The sequence below is a fragment of the Nyctereutes procyonoides genome, unplaced genomic scaffold (genome assembly GCF_905146905.1).
Source record: "Nyctereutes procyonoides isolate TBG_1078 unplaced genomic scaffold, NYPRO_anot_genome, whole genome shotgun sequence".
Lineage (NCBI taxonomy): Eukaryota > Metazoa > Chordata > Mammalia > Carnivora > Canidae > Nyctereutes > Nyctereutes procyonoides.
Window position 1 is genome coordinate 49340579 of NW_026575121.1, and position 19618 is coordinate 49360196.

The 19618-nt window shown below is 38.6% G+C and overlaps 2 protein-coding genes across 2 annotated transcripts in view; one reads left to right on the forward strand and one right to left on the reverse strand.

Annotated features, from left to right (window-relative positions):
• Positions 1-19618, forward strand: part of UBAC2 (UBA domain containing 2) — a 174912-nt gene that overhangs the window by 79606 nt on the left and 75688 nt on the right. The gene's annotated exons all lie outside the window — the stretch shown is intronic.
• On the reverse strand, positions 4702-18801 carry GPR183 (G protein-coupled receptor 183). The gene is made up of 3 exons (XM_055335996.1): positions 18535-18801; positions 11398-11567; positions 4702-6268 (listed from the first exon to the last, which is right to left on the reverse strand). Exon 3 carries the CDS (start codon positions 6238-6240, stop codon positions 5170-5172), a length of 1071 nt encoding a protein of 356 aa, XP_055191971.1. The 5' UTR covers positions 6241-6268; positions 11398-11567; positions 18535-18801; the 3' UTR covers positions 4702-5169.

A 19618-nucleotide genomic window follows, 5' to 3' on the forward strand; every position in this document is an offset into this window, starting at 1 on the left:
GAGCTGTGTGACCTTGGGCATGTTACTCAGTTTCTTGGAGTATAATTTCCTTGCCTGTAAAATAGGGATAGTAATGAGATGAACCTCACTGAAGTATTATGAGGCTTGAATGAGATTCTATCTAGTGCTTCTGTAGAGAGATTATATATATGTATGTATGTATATTGGTCAAAGCATTATGCCATGTTACTGTCAGCAAGTATGTGTTGTTGTTATTGCTCTGCTGGCTTCCACTATAACATCTGACAGGAAGGCTGGTTTCTGACAGTAATTAAGGGGCCAGGGGAAAGAAGCTGTAGTAATTTAGGTGTGCAATGTCAGCATCTGGACTGGGATGACAATGTTGGGTCAAGAAAAGATGGGCAAGGGAACATGCACGGGGAGAAAGAACACCCAGGTGGCAGTCACTGGAGAGGAGGGCCATGGAGTATGGGTGTCTGAGAGATTGAAGCTTGAATTGTAGAGAACTCGGGGACCCTGCAGGAAGGAGGCTTCATGGAAGCTCGCATGTTCTGGTGGGGGATGCCCAGGCCACAGGAAGGCACAGGAGGTGGGGGAATGGAGCCATCTCTTAATAAACATGCTTTTGTAAGCAGGGACATCCTTGCACTCTGAGTCAGCCTCCAGGCACTGGGGTCCGACGGTCTGGATTTCATTCCTGGCTCCACCTCTGCATGTGCTCTGGCACTCAAGGTCCCTCATTGGCAAAATTGAGATAATAATTGTCCCCATCTCTTAAGGCAATGAGGATTAAGTGAAATAATGCCTGTCAAGTGCTTGGAAAAGTGTCATGTAGGAAGCAGTCAATAAATGTCCTTCTTAGCTAATTGAGCTTTTATTTTATTTATTTTATTTTTTTTGAGCTTTTATTTTAAAAGAAATTTGGAGATTATCTTCTAAGCGATCTTTTTTTCAGAATTTAATGTAAAACAGACTTGCATTGGCAGCAGTTCACATGAGTGCGTTTAGTACTCCCTGGATTCAAAGAATACGCCATGTTGTCACCAGATCAAGTTTTCATTTTTTCATTCTGACCTGAGTAATCAGTAAGGACATGTTTTTAAGCTTTGCAAAGAATAACAAATCATAATGGGCTAAGGAGCGACCAAAATAGACCATTTTAAGATCAGTGCTTCCCCATTTAAAATTGCCCAGTATGTTTCTGTTTGGTGGGAGTCACTGCCCTCGCCTCTTGAAATATAAAATCATTTCCAAGCAGAACATATTCTAGATTTAAATTGACTTGTTGAGTAATTAGCTCTGTTTTTAAAATATGCCTAGTTTAAATTGCAAGGTCTTAGATGATCACAGTCTTCAATTACATGTATGCTCTAGTGTGTGTGTGTTTGTGTGTGTGTGTATATGTATGTATACACACACTAGACATACACACACATATATGTATATACTTTGGCTAATGTAATTAAGCATTTAAGGTGTATCCTCTATTGAGAAATGAAGAACTTCACAGATAATTGTATAGGGCTTTAGACTTTTGTTAGTAATAGTACAAAACAGGCACTATTCAGTTAGATGGATATTTGAGAACTTTTTGTGTGCCAGGCTCTGTACCAGGTGCTGGTACATACATAGAAAATGGCATCCTTGTGTTCATGGAACTCATAGCTCAGCCAAGTTTATAATCTACCCACTGTTGGCTTCTTGTCCCATTGAAAGATTAGATGGTCTTCTGGCACATAATGGAACAGTTTAAGCCTTATAATACTTTTTCAAGGTCTTTGTGATACAGTTCTGTCTACTTTATGGCTAGGATAATAGAGTTAGGGTAATATACTTAATGTTGCCTCTAATTTACCAGGTCCCTCTTTGGAACTTTGAGTTGTGTTGTTCTTTTTTTTAAAAGTTTTTTTTAAATAGATTTTATTTATTCGTAAGAGAGGCAGAGAGACACAGGCAGAGGGAGAAACAGGCTCCATGCAGGGAGCCCTTGCAGGCCTCGGTCCCAGGTCTCCGGGATCACGACCTGAGCCCGAGGCAGACACCCAACCGTTCAGCCACCCAGGCATCCCAGAACTTTGGATTTCGTAATAAAGTATGGGTGATACTATGTGTTCATCCTGTTTCACAGGAATATGGAAAGGAAGACATTACATAAAGTATGGACTGTTTTGTAAATTACTGAGCTTGTCACATATACCTAATATGATTTCTAACATCTAAATTACTCTTCTATACTATCGTTGAAGAGTTGATTCAAGCTAAATAGCTTTGAGGTTTTTTTTTTTTAATCAAATATCCTTTTAGAAGACAAATTATGAAGAGGTAGATATGATTAGCTGCTATATAACTGTCAGCTTTCCTAGGTAAGTTTTTCTAGCTCACGATTATTATTTAAAATTATTAATAATGTATCACCTGATTCATATAGAAAATACTTTTACAGGATTGTGTTTTTCAAAGAGTGTGTTTTATATAAGGCCACCTCTTTGTAACAGAATACAAAGATTTTTTTAAAAAGATTTTATTTATTTATTTATTCATGAGAGAGAGGAGGGGGGCAGAGACACAGGCAGAGGGAGAAGTAGGCTCCATGCAGGGAGCCCGATGTGGGACTCTATCCCTGGTCTCCAGGATCAGGCCCTGGGCCAAAGGCAGTGCTAAACCTCTGAGCCACCCGGGCTGCTCCAGAATACAAAGATTTTATGACAACTGTCCCTTTTTTCCAGGTTTACATATTCCATGAGGGAAAAAAATGTAAAGCCAACTAATAATCCCAGATAGTGTAAGGGTGCCCAAAGGCCAGATATAAACAAACTATGGCTTCATGAATGAAATAGGCAATAAGGGCCTTTTGAAGGAGAGTGAATGGCTGGATTTGACTGGAGTACAGACTTTTTTTTTTTTTAATTAGTTGGAGATAAGTTTAAAGTTTACCTTTTTGGTAATATGGCTACTGATTGGAAAAAATCATTTATATAGGTTTGTGTTAGAATGGAGGTAGAAGGCAGAAAACTAAACAGATAAAAATAATGTGTTACCCATTTGCCAAGTAACATAGATATTTACTTTCTTGTTTGAAACATCTTAAGATCCTTAGCACAGAGAGGACTTTCTCATCTGCTGTGAAGCAGCATGTTGGCTCACATGTAAGCTGGTCTCTGCTCCAGTGTCATCATCGAACTTGTGCACCATAGAGATGCTCTGAAATTATGGTGGCTCTATTTTTGATTTTCCTTCAGTAGCTTTCATTACAATTTTTCTTTTGGGATCCAATTCAAATGACTATGTAAGTTCCACCCTGCCCTGTATAGAATGTATGTAGTTGTCTGCCCTTTCTTCTCCTTTACTTGCGGAGTTTATATGTGGAGGGAAGGAAAGGTCCTAAGATCTTGACTTCCCTCCATGTAGTTTCAACCTGTCTCCATCAGGTGTTAAAAAGATCAATGCCTTTTTTTGGTCAGTGTCTTCAAGGTCAGGTAGCTCTTTGTGAAATACACATAATACAAATCTTAAAGTACTCAGTAAATAGTATTGACTCAACCATAAAGATGAATTTTCTTACAAGGTAAAAGTTTGAAATGAGTAAGATAAGATTTTGAAAGAAAAGATTTCTAGGATATAAAGCCTAAGAAAAATGTGAAGTACGACTCATGATACAGTGTGTCATTTCTTTCTTTCTTTTTTTTTTTTAATATTTTATTTATTCATTGAGACACAGAGAGAGAGAGGCAGAGACACAGGCAGAGGGAGAAGCAGACTCCATGCAGGGAACCCGACGTGGAACTCGATCCCGGGTCTCCAGGATCACACCCTGGGCTGCAGACGGCGCCAAACCGCTGCGCCACCGGGGCCACCCCAGTGTGTCATTTCTTTATGTTCTGTCATCAAAATCGGTATTACTGCTAAAATAGATACTATATTGAAGTAATTTGAGGACTTAGTAAAACAAAATTGAGCTGACAGACTAGGGTGACTATACTTGCAAAGGTCATACAATTCATGCTGAGGTATTTATGTGAGCAAATATATATATAATGTTGGAGAGAATCTTGGCAACTCTAAGTTTATAATTGTGCATTTTGTCCCCTATCTTTTTTTCCTTTTTAAAGATTTCGTTTATTTATTCATTTATGAAAGACAGAGAGAGAGAGAGAGGCAGAGACACAGGCAGAGGGAAAAGCAGGCTCCATGCAGGGAGCCTGACGTGGGACTTGATCCCGGGTCTCCAGGATCACACCCTGGGCCAAAAGCAGGAGCTAAACTGCTGAACCATCCAGGGATCCCTGTCCCCTACCTTATTTAAGCAAGTGGCAACTATGCCTTCTGCTGCTTATGCCCTTTGCCCTTTCTGGTAACCCAGCCCATTGAAATACAGATCAGGGTACTACTAACCTATGAATAAAAAAGAAATGATCCCCTAGGTACCCAAGAAAAACCAAGCATATTTGCAAATTATTTTATTCCTAAGCAGAATTCAGCAAGTGGACCCTCCTCCCAGTGGGTACCTCCACATAAAATCTTTGTCATGTGCCTGACCTGTGGGCCCTAACTACTCTGTTGGCTGCTTGGAAAAGAGCTCAGTGTTTTCATTGACTCTGTCATCATCATTACTTAAAACATTGGCATCCAAATCTATCTATTGCTAATTCTGTTCTACCTATAAGTAGGCATTGAAAGACATACTCTTAATTTTGTAGTATCCTGCTCTTTATTCCAAAAGAGTTCTTTGAAACAAAATTTTATAACTCAGAACAAAACAAAACAAAACACCAATATTATTGAAAGTCTAAGATTGAAAGAAGTATGGATCAAAATAATATGTTACCGTAAAGAAAGAAACATGTTACAATATTGACATTTTTACATGGGCAATATACATTTTTACAGTCTTCTTTTGCCAAATGATTGGCAGGAAATACTGATGCTTAAATTTTTTATTAACACAAAACTTTTTACACTGAGAGTTAGCCTCCCTTTTGGTATAGTATTTCATTTACAAATTAGAACTTTGCTTTATGTTGTTTTCTTGAGTGTAAAAAATAATATGTATCAGTTTACTTCCAAGTCGGAGATGGGAGCTCATGCCCAATGAAAGGAATTTACATGAATCCTATTTGGAAGTTAAACAATCATTTTGCTTTATAAAAAAAGTCTGGCAAAGTTCATCATACAGTCTACTTTGCTATAAATCCAAGATTTAATTCCTTTTTATTTTCCGTTTAAAGACTTGGAATGTATCATTGTTTGAGTTTCCGTCATTTCACGTGAGTTTTCTTCAGGGGCTGACCTCACAGCACTGGAAATTGACACACTGACCTGACGCTTCAGCATCTTCATAACCTTTCTCTTGTACCCTTTACATGCAAAGAAATATATAAAAGGGTCCATGCAGCAATTGAAATTCATCAGACATACTGTAAAGTGCAGAGAGATCTGGAATGAATGTCTTTGGCTGCATTCCAGGAGATCAGGAAAATGAAGCTTCTTAATCATGTGTTGAATAATTGCAACATGGTAAGGTGTGAAACAGAGAACAAACACAACAATTATAAAAATAATTGTGTTGAGAGCCTTTTTGTTTACACCAGATTTCTCAGTCAGTGGGTTTTGTTTGGCAGTTTTAAAGAGTTTGCAACAGATTTGAGAGTAACAGACAAGAATGATTAGAAGAGGAAGCACATATCCTATGAAACATGCACCAAGCAGAATCCACGGAAGAGATTTTGTTTCTTCAAAGTTTGGATATTCCATGCATGTAGTCCTTTCTTCCTCCTGCTTTGACATAGGTTTTATGAGTAGTGGGAGTGTTTGAGCAAATACTAGAATCCAGACAAATATGCAAATGCCTTTTGCATGTTCAATTCTTTTCATCTTGTTGTACCGTAGAGGGTGCACCACAGCAAAGAACCGGTCAATGCTCAAGCAGGTCATGAAGTTCACACCTGCGTATGTATTGATGTAAAACACAAGAGCAGTTATCCTACACAAGGCCTCGCCGATTCTCCAGTCAAAGCCCAGTGCATAGTAGGCTATCCGTGTAGGCAAGGCAGTGGTAAAAAGTATATCAGAAATCACCAAATTTGTTGAATATAGAGTGGTAGAGTTGATTTTTTTCCTGTTTTGAATAATAACCACCAAGGCTAGCACGTTTCCTACAAGCCCAATTATGAAGACAATGCTGTAATGCAGAGGCATTAGTATCCTGGCTGTGTTGTAGTGTGCATAGAGATCACAGTCACTTCCCTGAGTAGCTGCAGAGGGTGTAGTAAAATTGTCCATTTTTGTATCCGTTAATGGTGTGCAGAATCTCTAGGAAGAACCAAGAAGGGTACTTTTGATTAAAAGCATATTTAGTTAAAAACAATGTAAACTCCCTTTTATAGATCTAACATCTAAAATTTTAAGATTTATATAATTTTTTTTATTATTAATGTATGATAGTCACAGAGAGAGAGAGAGAGAGGCAGAGACAGAAGCAGGCTCCAGGCACCGGGAGCCCGACGTGGGATTCGATCCCAGGTCTCCAGGATCACGCCTTGGGTCAAAGGCAGGCGCCAAACCGCTGCGCCACCCAGGGATCCCAAGATTTATATAATTTTTAAAAATCTTGTGATGTGTTGCACAGTAAAGGAAACCATCAGCAAAACCTTTAAAGGCAACCTAGTGAATGGGAGAAGATATTTGCAAATGATATATCTAATAAGAGGTCAATATCCAAAATATATAAAAAAACTTCTCTGACTCAAAACAAAAATAATCTGATTAAAAATGAGTAGAGGACCTGAATAAATATTTTGCCAAAGAAGACATACAAATGGGGGATTCCTGGGTGGCTCGGCTGTTTGGCGCCTGCCTTTGGTCCAGGACGCGATTCTGGGGTCGCGGGATCGAGTCCTGCGTCGGGCTCCCGGTGTGGAGCCTGCTTCTCCCTCTGCCTGTGTCTCTGCCTCTCTTTCTCTCTCTCTCTATGTCTATCATGAATAAATAAATAAAATCTTAAAAAAAAAAGACATACAAATGGCCAACAGACACATGAAAAGATACTTCATCTCACTAATTATCAGGAACATGCAAATGAAAACCACAGTGAGGTATCACCTCACACTGGTCAGAATGCTAGTATCCAAAAGACAAGTGTTGGTGAGGATGCAGAAGAAAGGGAACCCCTGTGCACTGTTAATGGGAATGCAAACTGGTGCAGCCACTCTGGAAAACAGGATGGAGGTTCCTCAAAAAAAAGAAAAATAGAAATACCACACAATTCAGTAATTCCACTATCATGTATTTACCCAAAGAAAATGAAAATATGAATTCAAAAAGATATATGTACCTCTGTGTTTATTTTAGCACTATTTACAATAGCCAAGATACGGAAACAACCCAGGTGTCCACTGATAGGTGAATAGATACTATTCATACACACACACACTGGAATATTCCTCAGCCATAAAAAAAGAATGAGATCTTGTCATTTGCAACAGCATGGGTAGTTCTAGAGGGGATTATGCTAAGTGAAATAAGTCAAAGATAAGTACCAGATGATTTCTCTTATATGTGGAGTCTGAAATGCAAGACAAAAAAGCAGAAACAGACCCATAAATACAGACAATAAACTGGTAGTTAACCAGAGAAGTAGGTGGGGAGTATAAGTGAAATAGATAAAGGGGATTATTAAGAAGTACCCTCAAAAGGAAAAAAAATCTGTGATATGTAGTATGTTTACCTATATAATAAAAGATCAAAGAATAAAATTTATGTTTTTACTCACAATTTGGTGATTTTGGCAAAGCTCTGGCAAAGGAAATATAACCATCTAAATAGAGCAAATATATTTTTGTGGGAAGAGGGGATGCACTAACTTTTTAGGCAGAAATATCCCCTTTTTTCCCTGATTCACTGTCTGGTTAAGAACAAAATCATGTGCAGCACCCACATTTCTGAGGAGAGTAAAATTCTGCTTTTAAATTGAATTTCAGTTGGACTTTTTGTTTTTTTTTGGGGGGGGGGGCAAATGCATATCACTGCCAGGAAATGAAATCAGTTACATTTATTTAGTGAAATATGAATTTACCACAATGATCTGATTTGTGTTAACCTAAAAAGTATGAGAAACAAGCTAAGGCCTTGTTAGGAACTGAAAGTTAGGTTTTCTTTTAAAAAAGAAGAAGATGGTAACCACGACAACCACGACAAAAACGACGAAAGAGAAAGAAAAAACTTAAGCTGTTTCAGGGGGAAAGGTTAAGATTAATTCTGAACTAGATCATTTCCCAAGTACCCCACTGATGCATGCGGTGTACATTCCTGTATTTTGCATGCTAGTAAGCATTACACATGTGTCTTGTGTTCTGCTTTATCCACTTAATGTGGTCATGGACCAGTATAATCTATATATCTGTCATATATAGATCTCATGTAGACATTGGATATTTCTACAGTATTCCAGTGTGTTAATGCATAATCTGCTTAGCTACTCCCTTGATGAATTATTTCCAATTCTTTTCTTGTGGTAAATAATGTTAAGATGAAATTTCAAGTCCTACATCGAAAAGTGGGAAACTACAATAAAACTCCTTATATGGGGCTGAACTTTGATAAAACTTAGGAAGAGCAGAACAATAAATTCTGTGAAATTATTTTTAGAAGAAAAATATTCTGATAGGACAGTTTCTGTGCACAAATCTCATCTGAAACTCAGCAAAATTAGGGAAAATTTCAATATATCTAGTGATGATGTTTATATTAAAAGAGAAAGACTCTATCCCTAGCCATATCAAAGCACCAACTGCTCCTCTGATTGCTTAGTTCTAACAATCTATTTTTTTTTAAAGATTTTTGTTTATTCATGAGAGACTCAGAGAGCGAGAGAGAGAGAGAGAGAGAGGCAGAGACACAGGCAGAGGGAGAAGCAGGCTCCATGCAGAGAGCCTGACGTGGGACTCGATTCTGGGTCTCCAGGATCAAGCCGTGGGCCGAAGGCGGTGCTAAACTGCTGAGCCACCCCGGGTGCCTCTAGTTCTAACAATCTTACACAGTGAAACTAACACACAGTGGGGCTTATCAGAGAATAATGTTATAATATTATAGGTGTGCATCACATACATAGGTTAACTGTTAAAATATGGAAATACGACCTAAAGCAAAAGGGAACAAAAATGGAAGTAGTACATTCTGTTAATCAAGAAAGATAATTTCTTTCTTGATAATGAGAAAGAAATTTAAATGGATTGAACTCACCTATTAAAAGAACTGTCAGTTTGGATTTGTAAAAAAGAAAAATCCAGCTGTATGCTGCTTAGAAGAGATACAACTCAAAAAATGACTCAGAAAGGTTGAAAATAAAAACACGGGAAAACGTGTGTCAGGCAAATCTGTCAGTGAAAAGCTGGAGTAGCAATACTAAATAAAAAAAAAACATACTTTAAGGCAAATTGAATATTAATAGGGATGAAGAGGGTTACTATAGAAGGTAAAAAGAACAGTTCACAAAAAACAAAAATAATCTTAAATTGTGCATGTAACAGCAAAATTTAAAGGAGAAATTAGCAAATTCACAACCATAGTGGGAGATTTTAGCACATCTTTATTGGACTATGCCAGAAAAAAAAGAGATTAGAGACTTAAATCTACCCAATGTGACGTTATAGAATTTGTGCTGAAGGTACATGAGCATTTTGCAAATTTGACTATGTACGAGGTCATCAGAGGGACTCAGAACTTTCAGAAAACTGTTAATTTAGCAGCTTACATACCAGAGACTACAGGGCAACTAAATTAGAAATGAATGATAAAAAAATAAAGGATAAATTTGGAATAAAAAAAATATGTTTCTAAGCACTCATGGGTTAAGAAATGAGAGTGGGAATTTTGAAGTACTTAACAAAATGACTAAAATACTTTATGCCTAACTGTGGGATTCAGATGAAGTGTTAATCTTAGAAGTAATGGAGAGCCCTGAATGCATTTATTTGCAGATTTTTATTTTGAAATAATTTTTATTTGAGCTAGTTAACACGTTACATTTGTTTCAAGTGTACAGCGCAGTGACTCAATTCTGTGTGCTTGTGAAAGCATTTTTTAAAAAAGATTGAAAATAGATAAACATACAGTTCAGGAAGCTAGAAGAGAATTGTTTGCCCGAGGAAAGTAGAAGAAAATGACAATTACAGAAATTAATAAATTTGAAAACAAAACAAAAACCCAACAAAAATGGACTTTCTATTTTGTGCAGAAAAAAAAATGTTTCTTGAATCATGGAAATTGCAGTTGTGGAATGAAAGTAGAAAAACCTTTATCCACTTAGTTGGGAAAGGCTTTATGTGAGAAGTAACTTTTCAAGAACTGAGACTAGACACAAAGATGTGAAAATCCCAGACAGGGGCTGTAACTTAAGGAACAGGTAGCAAGAACTTTTATTTTTGTACTTTCTGTGAAAATTTTTTTCTGAAAATCTCAACATGTTTGTTTTATTTTGAGGAATATTTCTTGGTAGATTCGGGAAATACTTTTGAAATACATGCTGGGATAGAAATTCTCCATATGAATAAATATTATTGCAGAGATTAGAAAAGTTATGTTAATGTGAGACTCAGAGAAGAACGTGCATTGTTGCCATGTTGTAAATATGTATCCAACTTCTTACTGAATGAAGTATGGCACCCATTAGAGCCAGAAATGGCAGGGGTTGCAGAACGTTTGATTTTCAAGAATATTTAACATGTTAATTATAAAGATGAAAATTTACAAACAAATCAAATGTCCATCATCAGGGGATTGGTTAATACCTTATGAGATAGCTATACAGTGAAATACTCTGCTGTCACTGGAAGTGGCAGTGTGGGTGCCTGTTACTGGGCAGAGACATATGTTAAGTAAGGAAAGCAGATTACACAACATATCACTTCAGGGGAAGGAAAAGCAATTATACACATACATACACACCTGTATGGATATGTATGCCAAAACATAATTTTGTACAAGTCATTTTTGAGTTTTGTCCATATACCTTTAAATTTCTAATACTGAACATGAATTGCCTATGAAATGAGGAACTAGATAAATAGCTTAATCTAAGAAAAAAAATTCTTTAGGTCAGTTCTTCTTACAAAAACCTTATCATCTGCAATGCATTTCAGAGGTGGTCCTTCAGTGCACTTTACTTGGGTCGATGCATGAATTTTTATTAGGCGCCTACCTTGAAGCCCTATCTGGAAGCACTCTCACAGTAAGCCTGTGGGCTAAGTACTGCTCTCACCTACCTACTTGCCATGTGAGAAAACTGCGTGTCATACAAGTTAAAAGGTCATGCTGGATGCTTCTCCGTGGCAACCAGGCTTTGGGTCTCCTACTCTGTCCCGTCCTTGCTTGGCAGGGGCAGCTCATAGAACTAAGAGCCTGTGGTTTCAAAGTCATCCAGGCTTTAAGAACCATTCTTACCTGTAAATAAACAGCCCGGGAACAATGTGGCCCAGCCGCTCCAGAGCAGGGGAATGATTCTTCTGAGGACGGTGGAGTTCCCACTTCTGGGATAGCGTAGAACCCTGAGGGAAAGACTCTTGATGCGCTTCTTACTGCACACCTTCGCGCTGAGTCAATCAGAGAGACACCTGCACAATGTGGACATGTAAATAGGATGGCTCAGAAATGATCTTTGGTAAAGATGAACCAAGGCAGTCTTCAAATCTGGTCATTTGGATGTTTGATAACCTCTTGAAAGTTGATTTTGTTAGTGACACTAGCATATTACCTTAGTTCTTGATTGTCCTAAGCTATTGATGCTCTAGTTTTAGTCAATTTTATATTTTCCAAATTGAGAGGAAGATGCTTTCATGTGCTTGACCATTGTTATTACATTCTCAGATGAATGAATCTTAGTTTATTAACATCTTCCCTCAGAGGTATTATTTTATACCTTCCTCTAATCCATTTGATATTACTTTCCTGAACCTTGACTTACTCCATTCTTTTATTCAGCAAAAATTGCTTTTAGTGTTGTCATATGCTAGGTCCTGGAAATGCCGAGAGGAGATCTTTCAGTATGGGAAAGCCTGAAACTGATGGATGTATGTATGATGTTGGGAATGTGCTGCCATCTAAAGAGACATTATCTCACTCTTCCAGTGGCTCCTTCTCACACCTACCAGGGTTCTGCTTGCTCTTTGGATTACAGTACTCCTTAGCAACCTTTGGATTGCAAACTGCTCTTTTAATCTTTTTTTTCAGGTATAACTAACTTCTTCCTACCTCCCTTTCTCCTTTTCTTCCTTTATCTGTTTATTTTTTAAGTACATTTTAAATATTTTAAAAATAAGTTAATCTTTTTTTTTTTAAGATTTTATTTATTTATTCATGAGAGACACACAGAGAGAGAGAGAGAGAGAGAGGCAGAGACACAGGCAGAGGGAGAAGCAGGCTCCACACAGGGAGCCCGACGTGGGACTTAATCCCGGGACTCCAGGGTCATGCCCTGGGTTGAAGGCAGGCACTAAACCACTGAGCCACTCAGGGATCCCAATTTTTTTTTTTTTAAGTAAACTCTGCACTCAGCGGGGGGCTTGAACTGATGATCCCCAGATCAAGAGTCACATGCTCTACCGCCTGAGCCAGCCAGACAACAGCTTCTGACATGTTAGTAGTATAGATATACTGTATTGTACTTGGAAGTATTGTGTCTTATCATTTTACTGCCTAGAGAACAGCACAAAGAAGTGTTTAGCACTTTTTTCCTTGGAATACTTTTATCTATAATAATTATAATTTCCTCATAACGCTTTCTAATGGAAAGGTGTATGTGGTCACTAAACTGGCCTTAATACCCCCCTCTCTGAGGGACATGAATGAGGATTGAGACTTTGCCCCAAGAGCACAATTAGTAACTGGGCTGCATGAAGTGTGGGGCTGTATTCAGGTCCTATCTGAGGAAACCCCTTACCTCTTGACAGTGAAGTACCTACAGCCTTCCTGGCAGCCACCTATGCCAGTTCTCTTGCCATTTTTGTTATTAAGCAAAGGAGTCTATCCCAGTTTTGTCTCTGTAATGCAATATTGATAACTCTGCTACTATTCTAGCATATGTAAAACAGCATGTTCTTCCACAGCAAAATATCCTCCACTGTATTTTTGCTTATGTTTTCGGAAGTGGGTCTGTGTGTGTTTAGAGTTGACTTCACTGCTACTAGAGCAGCTAACGTTTCTTAAGACATTATCATCTCATTTTTGCATAACCGGACATGTTGACATGAGCTGACAAGTTCTTTCTAGCCACAGAAACTAACGCAAAACTCATCTTTTAGTATTTAAGAAAATTGTCAAAGCTCTAATGTAATTTGTACTCTGGAAGTATTTACCCTGGTACCAACTTGCTTGGATAATGATATCTTAGCTTTTATTTGTAGCAGAAACAGAATAAAACCACATTCAAAGATTTTAGTATGAACGAGAATATCAGCTTTTAGTTTTTGCTTTAAGATTCCTGAAATGTTGCTTTTACCTCTGATAATTTATTCACATAATAACCGTCAACAACCTTAAATGAAAAAGGGCTAAACCTCTAGTAATTTTGTCTAAATTCAGGCCTTAGCATTGCTTTGAATGGTTCAAGTCATGTGAAGCAATAGGAGGTGACTTTTCTGTAAGACCAAGTATGCTGGAGACCATATTTACACATCAAGATGATCTCACTCAAGTGCCCACATGCACCAAAGAGGAAGTTCCAGGACCATGCTTTCAAAAACCAGAAGAGCCACACAATGTGGACACATAGATATGAATTATATTTGTATGTTGTTAAATGATAAGTGTTGATTGATCTGATCTTTCTCTGATTTCTCCTGATACATTGTCCTTTGACTATTTTCTGGAGGAGAGGTAAGGTTGAGGAGTTTCTGGAGTGGGGAAAAAAATGAAAGCTTTGAGAAAGGAGATTACAGGTGGAAAGCTTGGGTCCTGCGGAACAATAAGGATTCAACCTGCTGAGGAACTACACAAACACAGATGTATCAAGTAGCAGGCCTTGGCTGTTTAACAGTGCCCTTGAGAATAAACACCCCCCTCCCCGCCCACCACACACAAAAGAAATCTTTACTTCTTCCTCTGGTTACCTAGTTTTATGAGCACTTGTCAGTTACTTGAGAAAGCCTCCTCCTTCTTGACTGATCAAACAGGGACATCTGAGTTTGGTCCAGCATCACATACATCGTGGCCTCACACTCAACCAATGATTTTTTTTCACCTTCTTTTTAGTTGACTAAAAATCATTACCTGAGCAGTTGTGTGGGCCATTTGCCTGTAAAGTAGGCAGGTGGGAAACATTAATTCCTGCTGGGGGACAGAGACCCAAGGCACAGAAGGGCTACGATCAGCATGGGCACAGCCTTTTGTCACTTCATGGGCAAAGTCAGAACGGCTGTTCCAGTAAGCTGCCACTCAGCTGCACTGGTAGTACACGCCCAGTTCACTTTAATGAAGCAAATCTTTATACACTCTCAGGTGATTTTTTTTCCCCCAACCAGCTTTGAGTCCTATTTTGGTAGGTAACTGTGGTCGAGTCCTTTTGGGAAGGATATAGGGAACATTGTCCAGGAAGCTGACACACTGGCAGCTGCTTGCACTTTTGTCAGGATAGAATGTCACACCTGCCAGAGTGTGCTCAGCGTAGTGTTGTCTGTGGTTGTCTGTATGCGAGAACCTCCCTGGCCTGCCCCCTGGGAGCTCGCTTTTTCTGGAAAGTGTGATGCTGCCGCTGATGCCATGGCCTAGGCTGGTTCTGACCACCTCTCAGGAGGTCTGCAGAACATCATCTTATATATCTCCAGCTGACCCAGGACTGAGACCCAGTAACTACCCAGTACAGGACAACAGCCTTACTAAGGCCATGGAGAACTTTTTGAAGATACAGGAAAAAAACCAACCAAACAAACAACAAAACAAAACCCAACTAGTTTTTGCCAATCTGTAGGTTACTTGTGCCTCTGGCATCCTGACCTAGTGGGCACTGAACCACCCTGGGCAAATGGAAAGCTCTCAGTTGTGACACATGATTTCCTTGTGACTGCACTGTCTTCCTCCACAGCTGGCTCTCTGGCCGTCTTCTCCCTGTGATCCCTGGCTCCAGCCTTACTAAATTATTTGCAGTTTTTTTAATGTCCTGTGTTCTCTCACAGCTCTGTGCTTTTTAGGCACTCTTGCTTCTGTCTGATGCCTCCTCTCCTTTGTCCTATATCCTTTTTTTTTTTTTTTAAGATTTTATTTATTCATGAGAGATGTGGAAAGAGAGGCAGAAACATAGGCATAGGGATTAGCAGGTTTCCTGCAAGGAGCCTGATACAGGACTCGATCTCAGGACCCTGAGCCGAAGGCAGACTCTCAACCCTGAGCCACCCAGGCATCCTTCCTTTGTCCCAAATCCTTTGCTTCTACTTTCCTTCAAGACTTAGTTAAAAATCAACTGTTCCTAGAAACTTCCTTGATTTTATCCACTCCTGCTTCCTTACCAGCACCCCTCAAGAAAAGCAGCATGGAATATCCTTGTGAGGACACTGTGCTCTGTATTAGCATCAATGTTTTTAGGTTTATTTTTCTGTTTCCCACTAGCCAGTGCAATCCTTTGAGTAAGAACTGTGAATCTTGTATATCTCCAGCTGACCCAGGACTGAGGCCCAATCATGTGTCCTGTTCTGGGTACTCCATATTTATTCACTCACTGAATCATCACAGAATTTTCACACACCCATTCCAGTGGTGAAACTGAGGCACAGAGCCTTTACATGACGTGTCTAAAGACACAGCTGTTAGGTGTCAGGATTCAATCCTGGCAGTTTGACTCCAGAAATCACATTCGGTGCAGTGTTTTATCCCTAGCTCCTGTTTCCAACATGATCTGGTGTTATTGGTAGAAAACAGGTAAAAAGAGGACGATTTTTCAAAACTTTAACACATACCAACTTATCTTGTCTGAACTAGAAAGAAGAGGAGAGCTGGGGAGATGGAGGAAGGGAGGAGAAGAAGGGAATATATTGATTTAAACGAAGGCATTCATTAATTTACTTGAAACATATTTTAAAGCAAGTAATGGTTTTATAAATGAATTTAGATTTTACTATTTTTAATAATATTTCCATAAAACAATTTGGACTGAAAGAAGATGGTAAATACCAAGGATAGCTTCTTTCATTTTTTATTTTTTAAAAAGATTTTATTTATTCGAGAGAGAGAAAGCAAGCATGAGCAGGGGGAGGGCAGAGAGGGAGAAATAGACTCTCTGCTGAGCAGGGGCTGATCCCAGGACCCCTGAGCCCAAGGAAGACACTTAACCAACTGAGCCACCAGGCACCCCCAGGATAGCTTTTATGCTATTATTATTTTTATACTACTTATTTAGGTATTTGCAGACATTTAACACAATATTTTTATTCTTCTCTTTGAGCTTTCAAGACATGTTAACTCTACAGTTTCCAGATGATTTTCATGTGTATTATCTCATCTGACATTGAAACCCTGTACTTTACAGAGTTCTTGAAAAGCTGAGGAGTTCTGTGGGCTGGAGGGGCTTACACACCCTCAGCATGCTCTGTACTCTGTGGCCTTGAACAGCTGCAGCAGGCCCTTACTCACAGCAGGGGGAGAAGCCTCACTTCTAAACTCCTCTGCTGGATGGGAAGCTTTTCCTTTTAACCGCTCATCCTTAAAAGGACGATGGCTTTCTCTTATCCCGTAGAGTGTTTCAGAACCATCCCACAATAGATAGCTAATAAATGCCTATGGGTTACTTAAGTGAAGGAAAGTCATATAGTGACCTGAGGTGGTGTTTATTCTGGTAAATGACTGGTCGTATTACTAATAAGCTCTTGGAAGCCAATTGAAAGTAACTTAGAAGAGGCATTACCAGCACCATCGCCACATGGTAGACGGTGAGCCAGTGAGTGAGGAGGCTTTGTGCAGCAGTGTGCTCTTTGCTGTGTTATGTCCCAAAAGTACAATTAAGCCCCGGAGAAAAAGCATGTACTGAAATATTAGCAGATGCAGAGTCCAGACGGTGAGCACAGTGAGATGTTTACCCTCCACAGACCCAATCTTTATGTAAAATATTCTATAAAGATCTGCAAATAAGTTTAAGAAAAATAACTCTCACAAAATAATAGGGCAAGGAAACTGCCTATTGGATTCATCCTTTGGTAGTTTAATGGGTAGAGGGAAGGGGGAATGATGATAGCAGTTTTCTAGCATATACTATGTGATGGCCAGGGTGACAAGGACTTAGCTGTATTACTACTCCCCATTTTACAAATGAAGCAACTGAAGTCAGAGACTGCCCTAGGCCACACAGCCTAGAAATAATCAAGCCCAAGTTCAAGCCTGACTACAGACCCCATGCTCTGAACCACTGCACTGTGTTGTACTTCGAGTGATACCCGCCAGGACATCCTCCCCCCCCCTTCCTTTAGAGGAAGTCTCCTCACAGCTTATATTTTGCCAAAAATTTCTATTACTTCCATTCCTAACCTGGACATAAATATTGCAAATCATTGCATATACCTTATTGTTTTATGACATTATTTTAGGCACATGAAATTCTAGAGAAAATAGACGTGTAGCTTTTGTGATCATCAAATAAATATAAAGCAAGCAATGGGTTTATTTTTCACTTATCAAATTAACAGTTTATATTTATAATTAAAATACTCAGGTTAGCTGAGAAGCAGTAAAGCTCAAACTGTCATTAGTGGAAGGGTAAATTGCTAAAATGTTTTGTAAACCAAAAAATATCAATTTATATATGAAGCTTTAAAAACATTTATACCTTTGCCCAAGGAATTCTAGTACTGGGATTCTCTCCAGAGAAATGCTAGAAAGTATAGAAGTAATAGAGATATAGAAAAGACCTTTATATACATAGATATATGGTCAAATAGTAGAATGTAATGACTCTTTTATTTTAAATTGTGCTGAATAATTGGTATACACATGCATTTAAGTATAGGAATATTCCATTTTAGAATAACTTTGTGGGACACCTGTATGGCTCAGTGGTTTAGCCCCTGCCTTCGACCCAGGGCGTGATCCTGGAGTCCCAGGATCGAGTCCCAAGATCAAGTCCCATATCAGGCTCCCTGCATGGAGCCTGCTTCTCCCTCTGCCTGTGTCTCTGCTTCTCTCTCTCTCTATGTCTCTCATGAATACATAAAATATAAAATTTTAAAAAATTAAAAAATTAAAAACAACTTTGTTCCTTTCCTTTCATACTAAAGTATCCTGAAATATTGGCATTATTTACTAATTTATAGTGGATACTGTTTTTTTGCAATTTTGAGTTCACACAGAAGTACAAAGTAAACCCTTTTTTTTTTTTTTGAGCATAGATTTTTGGCATGATCCATTATTCTCACCGACCTCAATATTAGCTAATTAGAACTGCCGGTTATCAAAGAGTCTAAACTATATTAATTATACAGTTTTTGTTAGAAATGTATAGTTGCCATTGAATAGATTCTATTCCTATATACCTTCCTTAAGTAGGCTTTTAAAATTTTACAAAAGACTTTGTTAAAAATATATATATATGTATGTAGTACTTACCTCTGAGTGACTTGTTGGGGCCTCCATGGAGTAGCAGTGTTTGCCCAACTGAAGTAGCTTACTTTGGCATGTTGTTAAGAGAGATTATGCAGGCATCCTTTTATGGGTGGTGGCTTTTTTTTCCTGTCACCTTGTGACTGAGCATAGTGTAGTGATCACTTAACCTCATATATGCGTGAGCACTTTTTTTTCAAGTAGGAAGTGAAATTTTTCTGTTAGTGACTTTTTTTTGAATAATTATCCAAAAACCCCTTGGTAATATCTGTGGAACTTTGTAAGTTTTTTTAATAAAGAGTTAAGTATTAAAATTCTTTGAAGGGAAGACTAAGCAATAAACCTTAACCAGAAAAAAAAAAAGAACCAACAATTACTAATGACTTTGTATACATATTCTGTGTAAAAGTGTGAGTTTTTAAATGTTTTAAAGAAAAAGAAAAAAAACAATTACTAATGACTTTGTATCCATATTCTGTGTAAAAGTGATTTTTTAAATTTTTTAAAGAAAAAAAATGGGGGTCCTTGGGTGGCTCAGTGGAGTGGCTCAGTGGTTTGATGCCTGCCTTTGGCCCAGGGCATGATCTTGGATTCCTGGGATCGAGTCCCACATCGGGCTCCCTGCATGGAGCCTGCTTCTCCCTCTGCCTGTGTCTCTGCCTCTCTCTCTCTCTCTCTCTCTCTCTCTCTCTCTCATAAATAAATAAAATATTTTTTAGAAATGTTGACTATGATAATTCTGTCTACCTGGAAACTTGTTGCAGAAAGTAGTTTGCTCATTCTGTATCTCAACAACCTATGAGAAAGAAGCAAAGGATTCTGTGGTGAGTAGGAATGATGCGCTTTTGCATTGTACGAGGACTAGTCAATGTTTTCAGGCAGGAGGCCAACTGACACAATCTATGACTGCATGGACACAGGAGTGACAAGGGAGGAGTTAAAGGGCAACATTTTATAGCTGAAAATCCAGACTTTGTGCATAGGATGGAGACTATGGTGTTCACCGTATAGTTCTAGTTGGCTCAGTTTAAACCAACTATGTAACAGGGCTAGCACAGTGCAATTTATATATAGGCTAAGTGAATAGACA

What these genes read in the sequence shown, in the direction of transcription:
- GPR183 (XM_055335996.1), bottom strand. Translation starts at nt 6,240, where the DNA reads ATGGACAATTTTACTACACCCTCTGCAGCTACTCAGGGAAGTGACTGT.